The following is a 25,199-nucleotide window of genomic DNA, read 5'->3' on the forward strand; positions in this document are numbered from 1 at the left end:
TCCAAAGGAAAGCATTAAGTTTAATTGCCAATGTTGAGGTTATGTCATTGTTTTTAAGAAATCAAATGCAGGAGAGACAGGTTTTAATACAAGTGACACTATCTTTATTCTGTTTAAAGTGTAACTGCATACAAATTCATATAGTAGAAATGACTACAGGGTATATAAAAGTTCTCTGTAAGCTCCTCTGTGTCCCTGGGCTACTACTCCAGTTATTGCCCCTTGCTCCCTTTCAGTAATATTTTGTCAGGGGGTAAGTGTGGAAATCAGACCCTCTGAGATCAAGGGTCATGTGGGAAGTACACAAAATTTTAAAGTATAACTAACTAAAAGGCAAAACATTTTATTTTTTTTTAGTTTTGGATAGAGTGGAGATGGATTAGAACAATTGTCAGTTCATATTGCTGTCTGTGTCACCCTCTCTATTTGTCCTGGTTACCATTATCATTGAAAGTAAAAGAAAGCCACACATTTTGGCTTGTCCCTAGAAATGTAATACAGGGGAAATCTCCCAATGAGGACACTAGTTCTGGTAACCTGGGGGTCCCCGAGGAATCCCCTTTCACTTTTTGTTTGGCTATAGGACAGGTAGTGAAGAGAAATCTCTGAAATGTGCCACAGATGTTAAAAAAATAAATAAATAAATAATATGGCAGGTTATAACCCTCGCTTGCTCTATCCAAATTGAAAAAAAAAAAAAAAAAAAAAAAAAAAAAAGGATTTTGCCTATAGTTCTATGTTCCTGGTTTCTGAAAATGTAGTCAAGAAAGAGAGGGAGTATAACTTACATGTTACAGTCCCCTCCCCACCACTCTCCACTTTCACTTTCCCTGCTACTAAATATTTCATGGTCAACTGTGAGTGGTATCCTTAAGATTAGCACAACAGTGTGTAGAGAGCTTCATGGAATGGGTTTCCATAGCCAAGAAGCTGCATCCAAACCTTACATCACCAAGTGCAATGTAAAGTGTTGGATGCAGTGGTGTAAAGCATGCCACCACTGGACTCTAGAGCAGTGGAGACGTGTTCTCTGGAGTGATCAATCGCGCTTCTCTGTCTGGCAATCTGATGGACGGGTTTGGCGGTTGCCAGGAGAATGGTACTTGCCTGACCGCATTGCGCCAAGTTTAAAGTTTGGTGGAGGAGGGATTATGGTGTGGGGTTATCTTTCAGGGGTTGGGCTTGGCCCCTTAGTCAAGCCCCAAATTATTTTAAAATGCCTTGAATAGTCAGAAGAGTTGTACCATATTACAAATTCAAAAGAGAACAATAATGTCTAACTTGCAGTACAGTGAGACTTGCAACAGTGAGTGGAAATGGCATTGTCGAAAATTAAAAAAAAAAAAACATCATGGCAATCCAATTCTTGTATCCTATGCTCATTAAACTTCCTCTTTCTACAGAGACGCTGTTCCTGTTGGATGCCAGTCTTGGTGATAATATGTGCTGCAGTAACTGCATACCTTTTCTCCTCTGAAATTGAACATTTCCTTCAATGAATCTTAGGACTACCTCGTTTGTTATAGCAACTAGTTCTTTGTTTACGGTTTATTATTTCATTCAATTTGTATTCTACATTTAAAGCAATGTTAACAATTGTGCCATTTATATATATATTGGATAGAAATGTTACATTTAATTGCCATTTAAATATATATTAAAAAAAAGTTTTGGTATTTTGGTTTCAAATAAATATGGTAATCTTTTATTTTCCTGCTGAAGAGTACTAACTGTAGGTACAGATGCAAAATAAGGTATTATTCTTATATGCAGAGGCGTGCACAGTCTATGGCATTAGGGTGTGCACACCAAAGCTCAAACACACACGTGTGTGTAATTAATAATAATAAAAAAAATAGATCTCTGTCCATCTATTGTTTATACACACATACAGTCTTCCTTGCGGTACTTGGCCCTGCCGGCACATTATTTCCCATGCTTATATGGTAGCTTCCCCTGCTCCCAGCCAATTTTCTTCTATATCTTTAAGGTTATTTGATGGGTATGTAAACTAAAGCAATTAACTTCTCCTAGTTTGTATCTTTTGGTTTGCTAAATATACCAAATTAAAGTGTATTCTTTTATCTGTTCAATATACCGATTTAATCCTGCTAGAAATCTTGCCAGCTGATAACTGCCCATGCTACACTCTTGTCAGTTACATTGTTCTCAGGCTTCTCGCTGAGGACTGCTGAACACGTACCCTCTATGTTATGTAGTTCTTTCCTATAATGAACACCGTAGAAAGAGTCCCTGGAATTCATAAAGACTGGCACAGACAGATTTTGTGAACGTTGGTGCAGTGTTTGCCATATTCTCACACCTGTCTAGAATTTGATACATGCTGTGCCAATTTAGAAGGCAACTGAGACACTTTCACAAAATCCATCTGCGCCAGGGTCTCTCTCTCTATTTTCCAAAAGAGAGTTGGTCTTAATTAGCTCCACTTTCATATGATACAAAACTGTCGGTATTTCAGTTAGAACTACCTGAATTTGGCACATGTGCTGCTGTCAGAACCAAAAGCATTGCAGGTGCTTCATGCATCGGCACAGCACATTATCAAAAGGGAATAATGCCAGAAAAGTGGCACAGCAGCTTTACTGAAGTCCCCCCTAGTAAGATGAGTAAGCATAGGCACTCTAGGATAGGAAGTGTGTTACTAACAGGATTGGCAGTTGAAAATTAAAGAGAAGCCTGAAATAATAAAAATTCTAAGGACTGGTAAAATGTTATATTTTACACTTTTGTTCTTCAGTTTAGATATGTTTTAAAGATGAATTCCAGTTTGTTTTTTTCCCTTTTGTATAGTTATATTCTGTCCCAAAAAAAAAAAAACCCACACACAGTAGTAACTACCATCCCATGCCGAGCTGCTGCACGGTAGCCACAGAGGGGTCACTTGCTTAACACATGCACAATTTAGAACACTTTGCATTTTCTCAATGAATGCAAGCATTCTGTGATTGGGTGAGGCGGGGAACTGACATCATTATCTCCACCTTGCCCAATCAGAGAATGCCTTGTATCCATTGAAAAAAACATGCATAGCGTTCTCTAAATGGTGCCCATGCTGAACAAGTGACCCCCTGTGGTTACTATACAGCAGGACAACTGCTCAGAATTTGGAAGACACCGAAAATCACTTTAGTAGCCTACTATATTGCTTCTCCACAATAAAAGAAAGAGGATTGATATATACATATTACACATCACATCCCTCTACTAAAACCAGTTAATGGAGTAACACATTTTAGAAGTGTTTAGAACTGGTCTTCTTTAGCAGGACTGTAAAACATACTAATTGCAACTAAATCTAGGTAAGCTTTACACTGATTGCTTTTACACCCATAAAGGCTATAAAAGCAATCATTTCTGCCTTCTCTCTGGCTGCATTCTTGCAGCCAGAGAAATATTGTGTGAGCTGTGATTGGTCACAGCTTGTCACATGGTACAAGGCTGTTGTGAATTGCCTTGTACCATGTGATCTCTGTGATCATTCACAGATTTCACATGTAGTAAGCAATGATGTCAGAAGTGACATCATTGCTTACTACTCTTCATGTGATCACTGATTGGCCAATCAGTGACAGTTGCACGGGACCTCTGTGTGCGCACACAAGCAGGGAGGACATTTATAAACGGCCACCCGCCCCTGCACTGCTTTTGTCCAGCTGTTTATATACATGGGCCAGACGGAAGTGGTTAAAGGGTTTATATATTCACAATTTATGAAAGGAACAAGCAAATAATTGTTATAACGTATATTTACACATTACTCATGTTTGCATTAACCACTTGCCTACTGGGCACTTTTACCCCCTTCCTGCCCAGGCCACTTTTCAGCTTTTAGCTCCATTGATTAGAATAGTAATACTCTAACCACACCTAAATCATTTATGGTGGGTTAGTAAAGCATTTATAAAGGGTTAACTGGGTGTGGGGGGGGGATAGGTAGTGGAGGCTCCTGCATCTCAGAATGCACTGGGAAGTAATCAAGAACTAGGACAGAGCAGTTCCAGCCACTTCCTGGTTGTATAGGGCAGCTGTGTGGTAACAACATTTGCTTCTGTGTGCATTCAAAAGCATCAAGCCAGCTAGCAAGTGCCAGGTAGGAGCAGAGCCATTGAGCATTAGTCAATGGCAAAGCTTTTTGTTTCAGCAAGGTTGAGCTGGTCCAAGCTAAGTGTCAAAAAGATTAAAGTATACAAATCCATTTTGTAGAGAATTCACAAAAATGTCTGCTATCACACCACAACCTAACCACGCCTCAAAGTACATAATTTCCTCTAAATCACTTCCCCTTTAAGCACCTACCACTAGAAAAGAAACACTTCCATGTGTATTAAGCATTTTTGAAGCTTTTTCAATACTTCATAAACACCATGAAAACATGCCATAAACACATCATAAATGCTATAGGCCTGTTATATGAGCATTGCTTCCTTCTTCATTATCAACACGTGTGAACAAACCCTTAGGTCCATACACTTTAAACAGACATTTGTATAGGCATACCTGGCCATTAGGTGCTTGCAGACAGCCCTTTCAAGTGTATGCGGACACAGCCCTACACTGTGCACCTTAGAGAGGAAGCATTGCAGGACTGGTTGCACCATTGGAGGGTATTCCTTTACCCCCAAGCAAAAATGAGCATTTAGCCCATGCAGGATGGGAAGGGTGTCGCCCCCTTCCCAACTTGTTCATTGGCAAGTATAAATCCAGTTTTTGCTGATGAGCATTGTAAAAAAATTGTTTTTATTTTTTTAGAAAAAAGGATAGGTGATTATGTACTTTTATATCGCGTCAATTTACGCAGCGCTTTACATATATATTGTACATTCACATCAGTCCCTAACCCTCAAGGGGCATATAATCTCAAGTCCCTAACTTACATTCATACATACTAGGGCCAATTTAGACAGGATCCAATTAACTTACCAGCAGGTTATAGCAACATGTGAAGGGATGTTTACAGTGTTGCCTCACAATACAACAGGAAATAGATTTACCATTTTATTTAAATTTGAATCATATCCTATGGTCCCGACTATAATAAATAAAGCAAAAATATATACCAAACCACTCTATATCCCCTTTATAATAATATCCTTCCTTTTACTTTGACTTGAGTTAATAGTTCATGATTTTGACCTAAAATCTAGCAGTGCATTTTATAGTAAAGCAAATACATAATTTGTTGGACATATTCCAAATTGAAAATTCATATTATTTACACATTGTGTCACAGCGCAACAGCTGGTAGCATTACAGTTTCTGTGAGAATTTCAAGGTCTGTGAAATGTCCTTGCATATTAAACATCTGTCTAAGGCCCTTGATCCACTTCTGTAGGAGTGTTTGTACAAACTGATAGACAGACTCTGGAACTGTGAAAGAGTAAACTTGTATTTTCTGGAGTCCAATTTTAGGGCATGTAATCTGAACAGTAAAATGTTTGAGTGGTGTGAAAGATAAGCAATTCTCAAAGCTTTTTGAGGTGTCAAACCAGTAGACAACAGGAAAGTGCAGAAGGAAACCAAACATGGTGCAGAGGTTCCACTCAGGACAAGGAATGTGGACTACTGATATACTGTCTGGTTTTATATCCTGATAAGGCTTCAGAAGTGTCAGGAGGTCTGAAAGCTGGGACCTGATATGGCAAAGTTTATCTTTTTTAAACATCTCTGGATGCTTGAGTTGGGCAGAAACATCTATTACATGTAAATCTTCCCTATCCAATACCAATCCCAGATAAGAGACAGTGCTTGACACATTTATAATAAGAACTGTGTCTGCCATGTTAATAACATGGAGTGGCCCCTTTATGAAACCCAACCGATGAAGCTCCTTGAGGTATCCCTGAATTTGTACCACACCTGCACCACTGAGATCATATAGAAAACCAGGTTTCAGTCCACAGTCTACAAACAGAATTTCAGCAGCAAGTTTCAGGGCCAGCGATCTCTTCCTCTCTTCAAGGTGATGCTTAGCAGCCAAATGCAGATCCCTCATGAGGGACATTGTACAGCCTGTAACACAAAATGCATTTGAGAGATCAACATTAAAAGTCAAAGGCCACATAATTTGGAGCTTTAAAATAAAATGCATCTGTATGATCAAAGTATCTTTACAGTTAGTTTGGCTCTCCTAATAGTTCTTCAAACACTATCAGAAGCACCAGACAATGGGATATCACCATGAGCAGGTATGATAAAGTTTCTAGCTTTTACTGCTACGAATCCCAAATGCAGCTGCTCAGATAACAGCCTTAAAACCTAAGTTTATGCAATGCAAAGCACCCATTGTGCTGATTTAAGTGAAAGCCAATGTTCTCTGGGCCCCAACTTCAACCCCACAATGGTAATCGTTTGGTGCTGGAGGGATTAATAGAGATGAGGAACCTGCCACAGGCACTCATCAAGAGTGCCCACTCTGCGTGACATTTTCATCCCCCTCCTCAATTCATAGAAGCTAAAACTGTACTATCGCTTCTATGAACCAGACCTTTCATTCATCTTCTCCTCCTCCATTCATAGATAGCTTTTGATTCATGGCTGCTACAGTACGCCACCTATGGTGGTGGAGTGGAAAAATAAGCAGTCTAGTCATGGTTTTACCACCCACCTTAACCCAACACAGTGGCTATAGGGGATTGTATGCATACAGCCATAATGCTTTGCTTCAAGGCTGCAATAAAAATGATACCCCCTACTGTGTTCACTGGGCAGTACTGCCACCAAATGCATCCTGTTCAAGGGTTGCCTCCTATCCGCCTATCAAACACTCTCTGGAAAGTAATCCACCACAGAGGCAAGTACTGTTGCAAGTGTAAATGAGCTCTTAATATTTAAAAACTTTGAGGGAAATAAAATTATTGGCCATGCCACAACTGCATGCAGTGTGCAATGATGCAGGCTTACAGGGTTAAAACAAGTGGTGGGGAGGCAACAAATGGTCACCTGTCAAACACCTATGAAAAACCATCAACATCTGAAAAAAATGCCATAAATGCTACACCACTCTTCTAAATGGAGAAAACAGAGTAGATCCTGCTCAAGCCCCTTTTTAAATTAGGAGCAGCCTGTTCTGTTTACTTTGCCCTGTCTACACCAGATATGGCACAGACAGCAGGAGAGCTGTGTGTTCTGGCTCCCACTGCTTGCTCAGTTCAGCTGAGGATGAGGGGTAGGAGGATAGAACATGCCAAGCTCAGAGACTGAGCTGTCACCAACATCTCTGGGCAGGGGCGGACTGACCATTCGGGTACTCGGGCACTGCCCGAGGTCAGTAGGGGGCCCCATGAGATGTCCCTGGTACCTTTCATAAGCTTTTTTGGGTGTGGTTTGAGTGTGGGCAAGGACACGGGCCCCATAATCCCCTATTGCCCGGGGGCCCCATGAGTTGTCAGTCCGCCCCTGTCTCTGGGTCTTATACTAAAGCTGGGTATACAGTACATGTAGATTTTTTTCTTTCAACCAGCAGGTGCAGAAGGTGTGGATGTAGAATAAACAATTGAGTGCTGAAGCCTGCTGCGGCTGATCAAAATGCTGATTTTCCAGTAGGACAAACAAAAGCTGGTCTAATGACTAGCTTCTGTTGAACAGAGAGGGACCCACACATCCATATTCATCCAGTTCTTGCTGTCCCAGCCAAAATTACACATGACTATACCTAGCTTTATGGTTAGGAGCTGGGAGGTCCATCTCACGGACACATCATCGCTGTCATAGCCTGTGTTTGGTTATCACAGTGATTCTTCAATAAAACCCACTACTGTACAATTTTCTCCTTCTGAATGAAGAAAAAAATGCATCTTTTTCTCCTAATCTGAGAAGAATGTAAATAAAAATAAATATTAAACAATTAACAATAAATATCGGATTAATTTAGGTTAGTATCGGTGCAAATGTGAGTAAAAAAAAACAAAAAACCCCACAACAAAAACATGCACTATTATTTATCTGGCCCTGTTACTGATACAAACAAATGATGTACACATACAGTATATGATACTACTGTAAATGTCACAAGTAGAAGTTATTTTTGGTGGAGAGTCATGGCAATGGCAAGAAATATAGAGTTGAATTAAAAAAAAAAAAAAAGTAATAAGAATATTGTTTTTTCTTTTTAACCAACACATTCCAGTGCTATACTCAGTCATTAAAGTGGTTGTAAAAGATTTTTTTTTTTACATTAAGATAAAAAAAACAAAAAAACAAAAAACCTTTTACATGCAACCCCCCACTCACTTGAGCCCAATCTCGGCACTGTGCACGTCTGCAGCAGCTTGTCTAACCTCTCCCAGCTTTCACAGGTCAGATCAGTGGGAACCATTGGCTTCTGCCACTGTCAGTCAAAACCTGTAAGCAGAGAATGGGGGGGGGGGGTTGGAGCCAAGCTGGGCAGTGTGTCTAAATAGACGACAGCAGCACGGCTCAGGAGCAAGCCCACGTGAGTGACCATCATTGGAAGCAGCTTTCTATGGTAGGCACTCGGCAGGGGGGAGAACCAAGAGCGCCAGTGAAGGACTCGACAAGTGGGGGATCTGTGCTGCTCTATGCAAAACTTATTTTTTAAAAAAAACTGGGAAGCCTTAGTATTGTTTTGAGATTAATTTTACCTTCAGGCATTATGAGGTACAAACACACTTACGTTATGTGACTGTTCTTCTTTAACCACAGTTGTTACATTTCTGCTATGGACCTGTTTATTGTGCAATAACTTTTGCCATTACCTAAAAAAAAAAAAAAAAAAGTAATACATATACTGATTATTAAGGACTAGAGAGGCTTTCGTTTGTGATATTGTCTTGCAAATGTACTTTTTCATGCAATACTTAGAAGAAGAAAAAAAATGAACAAAATTAAAAACACTTAATTTTTGCCCAGTGTTCATTAACCACTTGCCTTCAAGAGGAATTACTCCCCTTCCTGACCTGGCCATTTTTTGCAATATGGCACTACGTTACTTCAACTGACAATTGCACAGTCATGCAATGCTGCACCCAAATGAAAATTATGTCATTTTTCCCCCCCCACAAATAGAGCTTTCTTTTGGTGGTATTTGATTACCTAAAAAATAAACAAATGTATAATATATATATATATATATATATATATATATATATATATATATATATATATATAATAATTTTTTTTTTTTTTACTATAAAACAAAAAAAAATTTTAAAACTAATTTCGTCATACATTTTGCCCAAAATGTATTCTGCTACATGTGTTTGCTAAAAAAAAAAATTCCAAAAATGTAAATGAATTGGTTTATGTAAAAGTTCTAGCATCTACGAATGGTGGTATATATACTAGAATTTTTATTTCTTTTATACTAGTAACGGCGGCAATCAGCGACTTATAGCGGGACTGCAGCGGGCATTCTTACACTGAGTGGGAACTGACTAACTGCCACTGACATCCCCAGTGACACTAATACAGTGATCAGTGCTAATAAAAAGCATCGACACTGTACTAATGACACTGGGCAGGAAAGGGTTATCATCTGGGGCGATCAAAGGGTTAACAGTGTGCAGTTTTGCTGTGTGTGGTTTACTAGGGAAACATGCTGCTGTGTATTTCTCTGCTGTCCAGAGAAATACACGGCAGCGTGTTATTGCTGGCAAGAGAGAGACCTGTGCTGTCTTTGGCCGGGACCCGGTGATTGACATCAATAGCCGCCAATGGCGGTGTGGGTAGGGTGGCACGCACGCACCCTACCCAGAAATGCAAATCACATATACATGTGACTTTGCACAACCCTGGCCCCCTGTAGCAGTATTTCTGCTATAGGGTGGGGGGGCAAGTGGTTAACAGAGGGTTTACACTATTCCTGTGTCAAATTACATGCAAATGCAGTGCGATTTGAGCCATACACTTTGTATGGCTCAAATCACATTGCATCCGTGCCAAAAAGGTGCAGGACGCTCTTTAAATCTGCATCTGAATCACATCACAATTGTGTTATCATCCATGCAATGCGATTTCTGGCAATCGCATTGCGTTTTGCGATCTGTTTCAGGGTGTCATTCATTTATTATTGACATCAACACCAGATCGCATGAACCTGATGCGATTGCAATGTGGTGTGGGAAATGCACAGGATTCACAACATTTCATGCACCACATTGGTGTGAACGTAGGCTCAAAAAAAAAAAAAAAAAAAAAAAATTATAAAATATTATTCTACAATTTATCTTGTTTAAAATGACACTAAAATTATGATTATGATTCTAATACAAAGCATTGTGTTATGATTCTAATACAAAGCATTGTGAAGTTATTTACAAATAAAATAAAGTTGCTTTTTCAACTAAAAAGAATAAAAAAAAAAAAAAAAGCATAAAAATGTTAGTTGAAGGGAGAAGGGGAAGAAGGAAGTTAATTAGGATAAACAAAGGGTTAATAAAAGGTTAAATCAACAAATTTTAAAAACTTTTTTTTTTTTCTTGTCAGGCTATTTTAACTGTCAGCATCTGCAAACTGAAGTTCAGCCCTTTGATCTGCAGATGAATGACACAAAGTAGATACAATATGAACAATGTTACTTTGTATCTCTCTACCAAAAAATGTTACAGTTATTTGACAGTAGCTATCCAGGAACTCATGGCTTCATTCTGCCAGCAATTGAGAGTATGTGGCAGAGGACTGAATACAACACAAGCTCTGTATATTTTGATTAATTATTTTTGGGTATGTCCCCAACTGCTCCCCCTTGCTCAGTCTGTTACCAGGTGTCTCCTTTAGCTATCTGGCTGTTAAAAGACACCCATGTAAGCGTGCTCCCATCTAGGATCTGAGCTGATTCGTGTGCGCCCATTGACCAACACGGCACCCAGAAAGCCACTCTCCTGCTCCCTCTTCCTCCCAGAGAACTGACTGATGGCATTAGGAGCTATCATTCCACTGCCATCAGCATCCTTGTCCACCATCTGGAAGGTTGGAGAATAATGCGGATATCCTGGATCCAGCAGCGGTCACAAGGGACTGCAGGTAAGTGTTTGGGGTCAGGTTGGCACAGAAAGGTAATGGAGTACTAGGAAGTAAGAGAATAGAATTCCAGTAAGAGGGAAATCTCCCCTTAGGCAATTGTCACAGGTACAAATGTCCCCATTGGAAGATTTCCCTTCTATTCCTGTTCTGGTGGGAATATACATTTTACACTTACCCATCACTTTTATTCCTGATGACACCGGTGATGAGCAAAGCCAACCATGCATGTATCATAATGTCCCCGTCCCTGCTGAAATGGCCACATTTCATTCCATGTAAATCAGACAGCCCCTTGCAAGTTGAGGATGGATCTAATGGTGATTGTATAGTGTATTGTCGCCTTAAAGAGTTACTAAACCCACAACAGTAAAACCAGTCTGTATATGCAGTAAAGCATGCTTGTTATACTCACTGTGGAACTTAAAGGGTTAATCCTCTGCTTTGTGTAAAAAGGCTGTTTGATCCTGTCTTCTCTGATCCTCCCCTTCTTCCACAGCCCCCAATCCATCTGCTGATAGTACAGAGCCCTAGGAGGCACTATGCACATGCTCAGTTTGGTGTGTATTTTTTTTAAACATAGTTTTTATTTTATTTTTTTTTTGGGGGGGGGTTCATACAGAAGGTTGGGGGTTACTCAGCCTCACTGGACAGTCAGAGGAGAATGAAAGCTCCTCTTACAAGCTTCACCAGTCCTTGATGGGACATCGGTAGAAGTGCTATATACTGCTGATGAGAAAAGGTATTTAGCAGTTTATACTGTGGGAGACCGGATATAGTGAATGCAGGGTCCTGGGTTTAGTAACACTTTAAGGCTTAGTTCACACATTTGGCGGGGGGGGGGGGGGCTGCAGCAAGAATCATACCCCTGGGAAGCAAATGGGGTTGAGAACAAAGTCGTTTCATGTTAAAGACAGCGATTATTCATGGGGTAATGAATAAGCGCTGTCTTTAACGTTAAACACGTTTACCTGCCAGTCCCCCACTATATTTCCACTGTCTGTATTGGTTTTATCTTGGTTCAATAAAGTGGATTGTTTGGAGTGCAGCCGATCGGACAGCCTCTGTTCTCATCTATGCAGCACACGAGCTGGGCTAGCACCTACAGGAGGAGTTGTGCTTGGAGATTGGGAGTCTCTCTACCCTGAGCAGCAGTAAACATAGAAGTGAATATGATAAGAATGGTATAAAGTGAGCGCTCTTGACCAAGCAGCTAGCACTAAAAGTAATCACAGTGTACCCATAAAAAGCGGAATAATAATATCAGAGTGCAGCACTAAGAGATAAGTGCAAAAGGCAAATAGTCCGTAGTTGTAGACTGGGTATAAATATATAGTCCCAAAAAAATAATAATAACTGATGAAGACCAGGAAGCAATGGAAAGAGTGCGCACTCACCGGACGCGCATGGAAAATGCGCATAAATGGATGTCTCCTGGAATCCTAAAGTAGATGGAAAGGGTGAATTCCAATCTTAGGATCAATCAGCCTGGGAAGATGTATCAGAGATCCGGAGGTCCCCTTAAGGTTGGTATGATTATCAGCCAGACTCCAAGAACTCCGTCCCTCCTGGATTAAAATGGCCGCGGGGCTGTCTCGTGGCTCCGGGCAGAAGATGACGTCATGCTCTGTCGGTTCCTCCTAAGGCCTTTCGTGCCCAAGCACATCATCAGAGGGGATACTCTGATGATGTGCTTGGGCACGTCATCTTCTGCCCGGAGCCACGAGACAGCCCCGCGGCCATTTTAATCCAGGAGGGACGGAGTTCTTGGAGTCTGGCTGATAATCATACCAACCTTAAGGGGACCTCCGGATCTCTGATACATCTTCCCAGGCTGATTGATCCTAAGATTGGAATTCACCCTTTCCATCTACTTTAGGATTCCAGGAGACATCCATTTATGCGCATTTTCCATGCGCGTCCGGTGAGTGCGCACTCTTTCCATTGCTTCCTGGTCTTCATCAGTTATTATTATTTTTTTGGGACTATATATTTATACCCAGTCTACAACTACGGACTATTTGCCTTTTGCACTTATCTTTTAGCGCTGCACTCTGATATTATTATAGAAGTGAATGTGGCTGTACTGCAATGCACACAACTTTGATCACTGCACATGGATTTACTAGGCTAAAAGAGGCAGTAAACATAATACCTTCCAGTCACCTGTCAAGCACCCACTGAAAAGCGATCCACCGCAGGTCATAAATGCAAACTAGCTCCAATGGTGGCCATGAATGCTTTGATAAATGATAGGCAAATTTTCTGATCGATCTTTCCCGATAGGAATAATTGATCTATAGTTGACAGTGCATACAATCGATATGACACACACAGGGAAGTCAATTTTGATCAACAGTTGGAAGATATGACTATAACCTATTGATCCCCGTATGCTTTTCCCCATTAAGCCAAGTTTCTGTGTGAATTCCGCACCACAATCGCATCCTGTTCATGCAAACCACTGTGGGTGTGTATGTTAAGTTAACAAAGTTAAGTTTGCAAAATTCAGTGCGATATGCAGAATTGGTTCACATGGATGTTAATGCCCACATGATCCGATCCAAAAAAAAAAAAAAAAAAAAAAAAAAAAAAAAGGATCCAGCAGCTTTTTGGTGAGGGTGCAGTGCGATTTGAGCCTTATAAAATATATGGCTCCAATCTCACTGCACAGAATTCGCATGTGATTTGCTCAGGAATGTGGTGCGGTTCCTGGACGAATCACATGCGATATGCCGCACCGCATCAGTGTGAACCCAGGCTAAAACTGATTGAAATACTATCAAATTCATTAATAAAGCATCCTAGTGCTGTCAATGGATGCACGACGATTGACCATTTTCAGCCCTGGCTGACTGACTATATGGAGCAGATGAGAAGTCACACCTATTTGATTGTTTGCGGATTTGATCGAATTACACATCAACTGGATAAAGAAAAAAAATATATGGAGTACGGCCACCATAACAGAGACACAGACAGCAAGAACCTCTGTCAGGGGTTTTATATCTCCTCATCACTCTGTCCTAATCCAAAATTCATATCAGTACATTCAATGACATAATGAATGTTGCTGGAAAGTACCAGGTGGTATCAAAAAGTTTTGAGACTAGTTTTATAGCACAAGGCAACACACACAGTTACAGGGAGCACCAGGGGCAGACTGACCATTTGGAAACTTGGGCACTGCCCGAGGGCCCAGGGTCAGTAGGGGGCCCCATGAGATGCCCCTGGTACCTTTTTCATAGGCTTTTTTGAGTTTGGGCAAGGACACAGGGGCTCCATGATCCCCGATCTCCCCCGGGCAGGGGGCCCCATGAGTTGTCAGTCCGCCCCTGGGGAGCAGTGACCCTCATAAATCAGTGTGCCAAAAGACATCTGTTCTGTGTACATCGGGAGCTGTGCAACTGGTGCTATTCTGACCAAGTCTGCTATTTCATCATGGACAGCAAGTTAGAATAAAGAGGAAACCTGAAATTAGTTATACTTTAAAGGAAAAAGAATCTTAAATGAAAACGATTGAAGAAAACTCTACTAAAGTGGGGCTGCAGCACTATAAATAAAGGGTGGAGAGGAGTGAGTATTGGACCAGAGGCAGCACATGGATGAGACAAGTCCTAAACAATCCTGACCATACTCCTCACCTGACATGTGAACGTAGAGCCTCATACTCAGCACACAACAGGGCTGCGAAGGAAAGACAGCTCTCCATCTTCTTCCGGTGCCTCCGGGTGTCACACACATGATATCCGCCTTCTCTCTTCAGTCTACAGGATCTCCTGTACTGTAAAGCACGGATGCTGTGAATGTGCTTTCATGAATTGATGGGAGGGGGAGGAGAGGCTGCATGCACAATCCCTGTCAGTGACTTCACACTGCAAGCTGAACATTAACCCCTGACTGTCCTGCCTCTACTGAGATAAAGACAGCAAGATCAGCTCACCCGAAAATGCAGGGTCCCCCAGTGTTCCCCTCTCCTCTGTATGATGTACACATTCTCCACTGACCCTCCAATCCTCCTCCCTGCTGGACAGGAGGAGGATTCTTGTTTGGTTACAATATTTACAAAGAGTGTTACTTTTGTTACACATTCAGGAAAAAAAAAAAGATTCTTTGTTTTACAGTTTCCACCTCATTCCTTTAAACTCCGAACACAATAATTATACATGTTCTGAGGCGAATTTAATGCAGATAAAGACCTAAGTGAGTTTAATAGCCACCGTAATCAGCCCCAGAACCTGTGTAGGTAATATGTGTTCAGTTTTAAAGGGATGAGGTGGCAGCCCAATGCTTTTTTGTTTACAAACGTTTTTATTTTTTAAGAAATAGACTGCAAAATGGCATTACAGCGTCAAGTAGAATATACAACAGAAACAAGGCACAGCTGTAGCATTCATTTCAAAAGGCACAATCGGTTCTGAGGCTAATTTAATGAAGATAAGGTACTGCGTTTAATTGCCACCTTAATCAGCCCCAGAACCTGTGTAGGTAATATGTGCTCAGTTTTGGAGGGATGAGGTGGCAATCCTATTGCCACCTCATCCCTTTAAACCCCAAACACATATTAATTGTACAAGTTCTAAGGCTAATTTAATGAACATAAAGAACTAAGTGAGTTTAATTACCACCTTAATCAGTCCCGGAACCTGTGTAGGTAATATGTGTTCGGTTTTAAAGGGGTGAGGTGGCAACCTAGTTTGTTCTCTGTATATAAACATCCCTCAGTACAGCATCAAGTAGAACTATAGGCAAAACAGTTTTTTTCTTCATTTTGGATAGAGCAATAGAGAGTTATAACACGTCATATTTTTTTTTTTCGTCATCTGTGTCCCATTGCAGAGATTTCCCTTCACTTCCTGTCCCATAGCCACACAGGAAGTGAGAGGAAATCCCTACAAATTAACCGCCTCCCACCCGCCATATAGTCCAATGACGAACGCAAGGTGGTTCTCTCGCTCTGGGAGGAGGTCATATGACGTCCTCCCAGGGGAGGACTGACTATTTGGAAACTCAGGTACTGCCCGAGGGCCCGGGGTCAGTAGGGGGCCCCATGAGATGCCTTTGGTACCTTTTTCATATGTTTCATTTTTTGAGTTTGGGCAAAGACACAGGGGTCCCATGATCCCATATTGCCCAGGGGCCCCATGAGTTGTCAGTCTGCCCCTGCATCCTCCCATTCTCACCGCGCATGCGTGGCTCTGGGAGCGCACAGCGCAGCAATCGCCAATGCGCTGTGTCCAAGCACCGATCCAGCTCGTGAGGAGAGCTGGTAATCAGCATTCCTCGGAGGGGACATGTACACAGATCATCAGAGCACTGATGATCAGTGTGCCCTAATGATCAGTGTAGCCCCAGCAGTGCCACCTGTCAGTGTCCATCAGTGCCATGTGTCAGTGCTCATCCATGCCACCTGCCAGTGTCCATCAGTGCCACATATCCGTGCCTACCAGTGCACATCAATGCCAGATATCAGTGCCCATATGAGCTGCCATTCAGTGTCACCCATCAGTGCCACCTATCAGTGCCAGTCAGTGCCGCCTATCAGTGCCAGTCAGTGCTGCCTGTCAGTGCCACCTAACAGTGCCAGTCAGTGCCACCTATCAGTGCCGACTATCAGTGCCATATATGAGTGCTGCCTTTCAATGCCCATCAGTGATGCCTGTCAATGCCCATCAGTGCCACCTCATCAGTGCCCATCAGTGCCACCTATCAGTGTCCATCAGTGCAGCCTATCAGTGCCCATCACTGCAGCCTCATTACTGCACATCAGTGAAGGAGAAAAATCACTTATTTACAAAATTTTCTAACAAAAACTAAGAAAAAATGTTTTTTCAAAATTTTCAGTGGTTTTTGGTTTGTTTAAGAAAAAATAAAAAACCAAGAGGTGATTAAATACCACCAAAATAAAGCTCTATCTGTCACAAAAAAATGATAAAAATGTCATATGGGTACAGTGTTGTATGACCGCACAATTGTCATTCAAAGTGTGACAGTGCTGAAAGCTGGAAATTGGCCTTAGCAGGAAGGGGGTATAAGTGCCCTGTAGGCTAGTGGTTAAAGGAATTCCTTGGGGACCCCCAAATTACCATAAATAGTGTCCCCATTGGAAAATGCCCCCTCTATTACTTTTTTGAGGTCAACCCAATAATTGGGATTTTCTTTTATGTTCACTTTGAATGAAAATGGTAAAAAGGGGAGAGAGGACGAATCTCTTTAATGGGGGGGCACAGACAGCAATAAAAACTGACAGGGGTTCTAATCCATCTCCACTCCATGCAAAATTTAATTAAAAAAAAAAGCTTTTAGTTATACTTTCATGTCCTCACTGTGGTGGCTGGAAAAGCTCATACCCGGTTGACACCAGAATGCAGTGCCTAAAAGGTATGTTCCGTGAACATGCACCACGCTTGAACACTGCCCTCATAATCTTCTGTAGGTGTGAATTGTAACCAGCACCCCAAACACAGGTCGCAAACACAGTGCGTTTGCAGGCACTAAATCACATGGTACCCGCAGTACCATGCAATTTGGTGCGGCACATTTTTAAAATAGTGCATGTGTTACCTTTTCAAGTGTAATTTGCACCCCATGCAAATTAATGGATGCAGCACACATACTAGCATAGGGATATTATTCACTAAACAAGTTGGGACTGGTCCAGTTTTTTCTTTTCTTTTTTTCCCCCCCACTTATTTATTGTCATATATGATTATTGTATAATATTGCCCCTATAGGACTTTCTGACTGTTTATGTTTTGTTTTACAAAACAGTGCAAATACCAACATTTAAGCTACAAACATTCACCTAGTGCTATTAGCAATGTGTTTACATTACACCAAAAGTCAAAAAACATACTTCTCCATTTACATGGAGGTCAGGTTAATAAAAGCCAGGTGGAGGGGAGGACAGAGCCAGGTAGACAGAAGAGAGGGGAATACAGAGCCAGGTGGAGGGGAGAATGGAGCCAGGTAGACAGAAGAAAGAGGGGGGGGGTACAGAGCCAGTTGGAAGTGAGGACGGAGCAAGGTAGACAGAAGAGAGGGGGGTACAGAGCCAGGTGAACAGAAGAGAGGGGGGTACAGAGCCAGGTGGAGGGGAGGATGGAGCCAGGTGGACAGAAGAGGGTTTATAGAGCCAGCTGAACAGAAGAGAGGGGGTACAGAGCCAAGTAGAGAAGACAGAGCCAGGTTGAAAGAAGAGAGGGGGTACAGAGCCAGGTGGAGGGAAGGATGGAGCCAGGTGGACAGAAGGGGGGAGGGGTACAGAGCAAGGTGGAAGAGAGGACAGAGCCAGATGAGCAGAAGAGAGGGGGCTACAGAGCCAGGTGGAGGGGAAGACAGAGCCAAGCTGGCAGAAGAAAGGGGATACAGAGCCAGGTAGAGGGGAGGATGGAGTCAGGTGGACAGAAGAGAGTGGGGGTACAGAGCCAGGTGGAGGGGAGGACCAAGCCAGGTGAACAGAAGAGAGGGGGGTACAGAGCCAGGTGGAAGGGAAGACAGAGCCAGGTGAACAGAAGAGAGGGGGTACAGAGCCAGGTGGAGGGAAGGATGGAGCCAGGTGGACAGAAGAGGGGGTACAGAGCCATGTGGAGGAGAGAATGGAGTCAGGTGGACAGAAGAGGAGGGGTACAGAGCCAGTTGAATGACAGAATGGAGCTATGTGAACAGAAAAGAGGGGTACAGAGCCAGGTGGAGGGATGATGGAGCCAGGTGGACAGAAGAGGGTTTATAGAGCCAGCTGAACGGAAGAGAGGGGGTACAGAGCCAGGTAGAGGGGAGGAAGAAGCCAGGTTGACAGAACATAGACAGGTGGAGGGAAGGACAGAGCCAGATGGACAGAAGAAAGGGCGTACAGAGCTAGGTGGAGGGGAGGACAGAGCCAGAGGGACAGAAAAAGAGAAGAAAGAGAGATACAGAGCCAGGTAGAGGGGAGGATGGAGCCAGGTTGACAGAAGAGAGGGCGTACAAAGACAGGTGGAGGGGAGGACAGAGCCAGGTGGACAGAAGAAAGGGAGGTACAGAGCCAGGTGAACAGAAGAAATGGAGGGGATGACAGAGCCAGATGGACAAAAGAGGAAAGGTACAGAGCCATGTGGAGGAGAGGATGGAGTCAGTGGACAGGAAAGAGGGGGTACAGAGCCAGGTGGAGGGGAGGATGGAGCCAGGTGGATAGAAGTGAAGGAGGTACAGAGCCAGGTGGAAGGGAGGATGGAGCTATGTGAACAGAAGAGGAAGGGTACAGTGCCAGGTGGAGGGGAGGGTGGAGCCAGGTGAACAGAAGAGGGGGTACATAGTCAGGTGGAGGAGAGGACAGAGCTATGTGAACAGAAGTGAGGGGTACAGAGCCAGGTAGATAGAAGAGGGGGTACAGAGCCAGGTGGAGGGGAGGACAGAGCCAGGTGGATAGAAGAGAGGGGGTACAGAACCAAGTGGAGGGAAGGATGGAGCCAGGTGAACAGAAGAGAGGGGGTGTAGAGCCAGTTGGAGGTGAGAACGGAGCCAGGTGGAAAAAAGAAAGGGGGGTATAGAGCGCAGTGGAGGGGAGGACAGAGCCAAGTGAAAAGAAGAGAGGGGGGTAAAGAGACAGATGGAGGGGAGTATGGAACCAGGTGGACAGGACAGTAGAGGGGGAGGTACAGAGCCATGTAGAGGCGAGGATGGCGGTATGTGACTAGAAGAGGATAGGTACAGAGCCAATGGAGGGGAGGATGGAGCCAGGGGGACAGAACAGGGGGTACAGAGCCAGGTAGAGGGAAGAATGCAGCCAGGTGCACAGAAGAGGGGGTACAGAGCCAAATGGAGGGGAAGACAGAGTCAGGTTGACAGAAGAGAGGGGGTACAGACAGTAGTGTATTTTGGTTTTGTGCTGCCCTAGGCAACACTAAAATCGGGCACCCCTCATCTAAATTTGTCCCTCCCTTTGCTGTTTAAGATCCACCTCTTTAGGACAGGAGCATGATGGAGGGCAGGGTGACATGGGGGGGTCGTGGGACAGGAGGGGGGCAGCATGATGGGGGGCTGCAGGTCAGGAAGTGGGCAGCGGGACAGGAGGGGAGCAGCATGACGGGGGATATCAGGACAGTTCTAAGCCATCGGGACAGGTGGGGGGGTAGCAGGACAATGTGATGGGTGGGGAGACAAAGGGATAGATGGGGGGCACTGGACAGGATCGGGGTAGCGGGACAGGAGGAGAAGCACAGAGGTACAGGTGAGGGGCAGCAGGACAGGAGGAGCGCAGAGGGACAGGTGAGGGGCAGTGGGACAGGAGGAGCGCAGTGGGACAGGTGAGCGCAGAGGGACAGGTGGGTGGCAGCATGACGGGGCATGGTAACAGGATCGAGGCAGCGAGACCGGAGGAGCACAAAGGGACAGGTGAGGGGCAGTGGAACAGGAGGAGTACAGAGGGACAGGTGGGGGGCAGTGGGACAGGAGGAGCGCAGAGGGACAGGTGGGGGGTAGTGGGACAAGAGGAGGGCAGAGGGACAAGTGAGGAGCAGTGGGACAGGAGGAATGCAGAGGGACAGGTGAGGGGCAGAAGGAGCGCAGAGGGACAGGTGGGGGGCAGAGGGACAGGAGGAGCGCAGAGGGACAGGTGGGGGGCAGTGGGACAGGAGGAGTGCAGAGGGACAGGTGGGGGCAGTGGAACAGGAGGAGTACAGAAGGACAGATGAGGGGCAGTGGAACAGGAGGAGCACAGAGGGACAGGTGGGGGGCAGTAGGACAGGAGGAGCGCAGAGGGACAGGTGAGGGGCAGCGGGACAGGAGGAGCGCAGAGGGACAGGAGGAGCGCAGAGGGACAGGTGGGGGGCAGAGGTTCAGGAGGAGCGCAGAGGGCAGATGGGGGGCAGCAGGACAGGAGGAGTGCAGAGGGACAGGTGGGCAGACGCCCCAGGATCTCCGGCGGCGTCTGAAAAAGGGCAGGAGTCTCCTCCACCCTGGCTTCATCCTCTTCTTCTTCCTCCTCCGCTAGCACCTTTTTGCCATCCTGCAAATCCTGGCTTACAGTGACAGCGGGCCCCGGCCCACACGTGCTCCGAGCGCACACTGGGGGATCCACCCACAGGGACAGGAGGAGCGCAGACGGACAGGTGGGGGGCAGAGGTTCAGGAGGAGCGCAGAGGGCAGGTGGGGGGCAGCAGGACAGGAGGAGTGCAGAGGGACAGGTGGGGGGCAGTAGGACAGGAGGAGCGCAGAGGGACAGGTGAGGGGCAGCGGGACAGGAGGAGCGCAGAGGGACAGGAGGAGCGCAGAGGGACAGGTGGGGGGCAGAGGTTCAGGAGGAGCGCAGAGGGCAGATGGGGGGCAGCAGGACAGGAGGAGTGCAGAGGGACAGGTGGGCAGACGCCCCAGGATCTCCGGCGGCGTCTGAAAAAGGGCAAGAGTCTCCTCCACCCTGGCTTCATCATCTTCTTCTTCCTCCTCCGCTGGCACCTTTTTGCCATCCTGCACATCCTGGCTTACAGTGACAGTGGGCCCCGGCCCACACGTGCTCCGAGCGCACACTGGGGGATCCGCCCACCACTCTGCTCTCCTCTTCAGCCGGTCCTTTGGCACGGGTGATTCTCCTTGTGTATCGGCTTGGCTGTACCCTCATGCATGGCGGCCCTGCTGCTGACACACACAGTGTCCCTTCAGCCTGGGAGGGGGGGCGTTCCGCCCCCTGTAAACTGCCACCCTAGTCAAACGCCTTGTTTGCCTTGTGGCAGATATACCCCTGGGACTTAGGGTTGATTCACACCACAGAAATAGAGGCTGTATTAGTGTGACAGATCAGTGGATAAGTGGTTAGCACTGCTGCCTCACAGCGCTAGGGTTGTCGGTTTGAATCTCAAGCATGGCAATGAATTTGCATGATCTCCCTGTGTGAGTACCCTAACATACATGTGCTGGTGGCAGCATCTTTGCTTTCTGTCTAAATGATCCCTAGAATGTGAATTAGAATGAGGCCTTGTCTGTTCAAACACCTTTAAAGCTGCACCTTATGTGAATGTCAAACAATGGGATGAGATAAGGGCCTGGACTAATGATTGATTTGATAATGCTGGTTTGCACTCCGCCCCCTTCTGGGAAGGATTTGTCAAGCCAAGAGCTGAGAGAGAGGAGAGAGAGAAAAGGGTTAAAAAAAATTAATAAAATAATGGCATGAAGTCCCCCTCCAAATCCATAACAGACCCTTATCCGAGCATGCAGATACCGCATGCCTTCAAAGATTTATTTCTTTTGTTGAATTGCCTGCTTGGTTCACACTAGATGCGATTTAAAATTGTGCTTTTTGTTGGCAATTTCACCATGTTTTCTGTAGATTTACCAATGCGTTATTGCGTTTTCAATTGTGTTTTGCATTGTGATTTCTATTGTAGTCTATATGTGAAATCGCTACAAAATGCAGAAGAAGTTAGACAAGAACTACTTTTGAAATCGTGCTGCAGCAAATCGCTTATGTTAAGACATTCACATGCACATTCATTAGATCCGATATCAGGTACAATTTCAATTCCCAAATCGCACCTGAAAGCACGCACCCTGGATGTGACTTGGCATGCGATTTGCATGCCCTGTGACTTGCAAATCACATGCCAAATTGCACCTGATGTGACAGAGGGCTAACACCACAGTCACATCTAATCCAATTTGGAAATCGGGAAGTCGCACAATTTCAAAATCAGATTGGATGTGATTGTATCCTATAGTGGACAATAGGGTGCAACTTGGCCTACAATTTGCAAGTCGCCTGGCATGCAAATCACATGCCAAATTGAACCCGATGTGACTGGGGGCCACCCTGGTCACATCAAAGCGGATTTTGAAGTGGTGCGACTTACACTATGGTCACATCATGTGACTTACAGTGGAGTCGCATGATTTCAAAGTCGGGGGACATGCTGATTTAAAGTGCAAATTGCAAGACATCTGACACAGATCTCTCTGCAAATCGCATGAAAAGTAGTGTATTCATTACTTTAGAAATTGTTGCAGCTCCAACCAAGTTTGAACCACACCAATATGAACGCTCTAATAGCGGTCACATTGAATGCTACTTGGCATGTGATTTGCATGACATGCGACTTGCAAATCGTATGCCAAGTCGCACCCTATTGTCTGCTATTAGAGCAGTCACATGGGTGCGTTTCCGACACATGTACTACTTTTTTGGCGATTTGCATAGATATCTGTGTCAGATGTCTTGCAAATCACAAAGAAATCTGCATCTTCACTGTAAGTCGCACGATTTCTAAATCGGCTTTGGTGTGACTGGGGTGTAAGGCCTTTTTATGTTTGATTTCCTGAGTGTTTTTCCAATTTATGAGAAATTGTGCAAACTAGCAAAAGTGAATTGACATTCTCATTATTGCATGCGAGATATGGTCATGTGACTGCCTTAACTCATGCGATAATCTGGAGTGAATTGTGCCAATAGTGCAAATAAATATTGCTATGGGGTTCCCCTTCACATCCCTGTTCAATGTTCTGTTGTATGCTGCACAGGTACACTTCACTGTGGATTTCTTTCTGACTGATTTGTGGGGCCTGTACACCAAGGGTTAACGCAGGTGGGAAGAGAATTAATCAGGTGCAAACACTTTCTCTGACCAAATGAATGACAGTGGTGGGTGTGGCCTATGTTATATAAAGAGTTGAAGTAGTGGATGATTTCTTGGAAGAGGCCAGGTTATTTTCAGCAAGTCCTTGCCTGTGGTGGTTTGGAGGAGGAAGAGATATTGTGGTGAATTGCCCCAGACCCCACTCAGGCTGTGTTTTGATGTGGACTGTAAATGTTATGCATTTTTTTCCTTCTAAAGTGGGTTTGTGTGTTATTGTACAATGATTGTGTGTTATTATCTTTGCATTGTAATTAGAGATGAGCGAAGAAATGAAAAATTCGATTCGACTGATTCGGCGAATTCGTGGACAATATTCGATTCGAGTCGAATAAATTCGCTGTGAATTTAACTTAAAAAAGGGTGTTTCTAGGCTTCAGAGAAACTTAATATTAGTGCAGAACACTGTACCTTTAATTTAAATGCCCTTGGAGTCTTCTGGGGAAGAGAAATAATACTGTCACTCAGTATGACATGCAGATGAGTGCCGTCGATCTTAGAATCACCGCACACTTCACTCATTTGGCCAGTCACGGGGCCAAAACCAGTGTTTGGAGCCACAGTGTGGCGGTGGAGGCAGCAGCAATGGGAGGCCATACAGCAACCTATGACAAAATGGAAACCAGCAGGAGTGTGAGGAGACCTGAAAGTGGCACATGGCAGAGTGGGAGCAATGGGAGGCGGTACAGGGACCCATGTCACACTGTGGACCCAGCAGCAGCGTGACCAGGCGGTACGGGGGCCCATGGCAGATTACAGGCCTGGCAGCAGCAATGGGAGGCCCGTAATCTGCCAGCACCCTATGACAAAAAATGGAACACACCAGCAGTGTGTGAGGAGACCTGAAAGTGGCACATGGCAGAGTGTGGCGATGGAGACAGCAGCAATGGGAGGCCGTACAGGGACCCATGAGAGACTGTGGACCTGGCAGCAGCATGAGGAGGCGGTATAGGGGCCCATGGCAGATTAGGGGCCTGGCAGCAGCTATAGGAGGCCCGTAATCTGCCAGCACCCTATGACAAAAAATTGAACACACCAGCAGTGTGTGAGGAGACCTGAAAGTGGCACATGGCATGAGAGACTCTGGACCTGGCAGCAGCATGAGGAGGCGGTATATAGGGGCCCATGGCAGATTAGGGGCCTGGCAGCAGCTATGGGAGGCCCGTAATCTGCCAGCACCCTATGTCAAAAAATTGAAAACACAAGCAGTGTGAAGAGACCTGAATGTGGCACATGGCAGAGTGTGGCGATGGAGACAGCAGCAATGGGAGGCCGTACAGGGACCCATGACACACTCTGGACTTGGCAGCAGCATGAGGAGGCGGTATAGGGGCCCATGGCAGATTAGGGGCCTGGCAGCAGCTATGTGAGGCCCGTAATCTGCCAGCACCCTATGACAAAAAATGTAACACACCAGCAGTGTGAGGAGACCTGAAAGTGGCACATGGCAGAGTGTGGCGATGGAGACAGCAGCAATGGGAGGCCGTACAGGGACCCATGACAGACTCTGGACCTGGCAGCAGCATGAGGAGGCGGTATAGGGGCCCATGGCAGATTAGGGGCCTGGCAGCAGCTATGGGAGGCCCGTAATCTGCCAGCACC

At 44.9% G+C, this 25,199-nt stretch overlaps 2 protein-coding genes across 5 annotated transcripts in view; one reads left to right on the plus strand and one right to left on the minus strand.

Moving 5' to 3' along the window:
• TRAF3IP3 (TRAF3 interacting protein 3) overlaps window positions 1–1,708 on the plus strand; it is a 105,123-nt gene extending 103,415 nt beyond the window's left edge. For all 3 annotated transcript variants that reach the window (XM_089668347.1, XM_089668346.1, XM_089668345.1), the window contains exon 15: window positions 1,404–1,708. In XM_089668347.1, the coding sequence (XP_089524473.1) occupies window positions 1,404–1,499 (96 nt within the window). In that variant the 3' untranslated portion in view covers window positions 1,500–1,708. The remainder of the gene's footprint in view (window positions 1–1,403) is intronic.
• Window positions 82–14,796, minus strand: CUNH1orf74 (chromosome unknown C1orf74 homolog). 2 transcript variants are annotated; one of them, XM_089668349.1, is made up of 3 exons: window positions 14,643–14,796; window positions 8,654–8,735; window positions 82–6,030 (listed from the first exon to the last, which is right to left on the minus strand). In XM_089668349.1, the coding sequence occupies exon 3, from the start codon at window positions 6,020–6,022 to the stop codon at window positions 5,246–5,248; it is 777 nt and encodes a 258-aa protein (XP_089524475.1). In that variant the 5' UTR covers window positions 6,023–6,030; window positions 8,654–8,735; window positions 14,643–14,796; the 3' UTR covers window positions 82–5,245. The 2 variants fall into 2 exon arrangements, with proteins under 2 accessions (XP_089524475.1, XP_089524476.1); XM_089668350.1 differs by lacking the exon at window positions 14,643–14,796 and adding an exon at window positions 11,414–11,542.
• Window positions 14,797–25,199: the final 10,403 nt, after the last annotated feature.

The sequence above is a fragment of the Staurois parvus genome, unplaced genomic scaffold, assembly GCF_062004578.1.
Source record: "Staurois parvus isolate SC_StPar_1 unplaced genomic scaffold, SC_StPar_1.0 ptg000056l, whole genome shotgun sequence".
Taxonomy (NCBI): Eukaryota; Metazoa; Chordata; class Amphibia; order Anura; family Ranidae; genus Staurois; species Staurois parvus.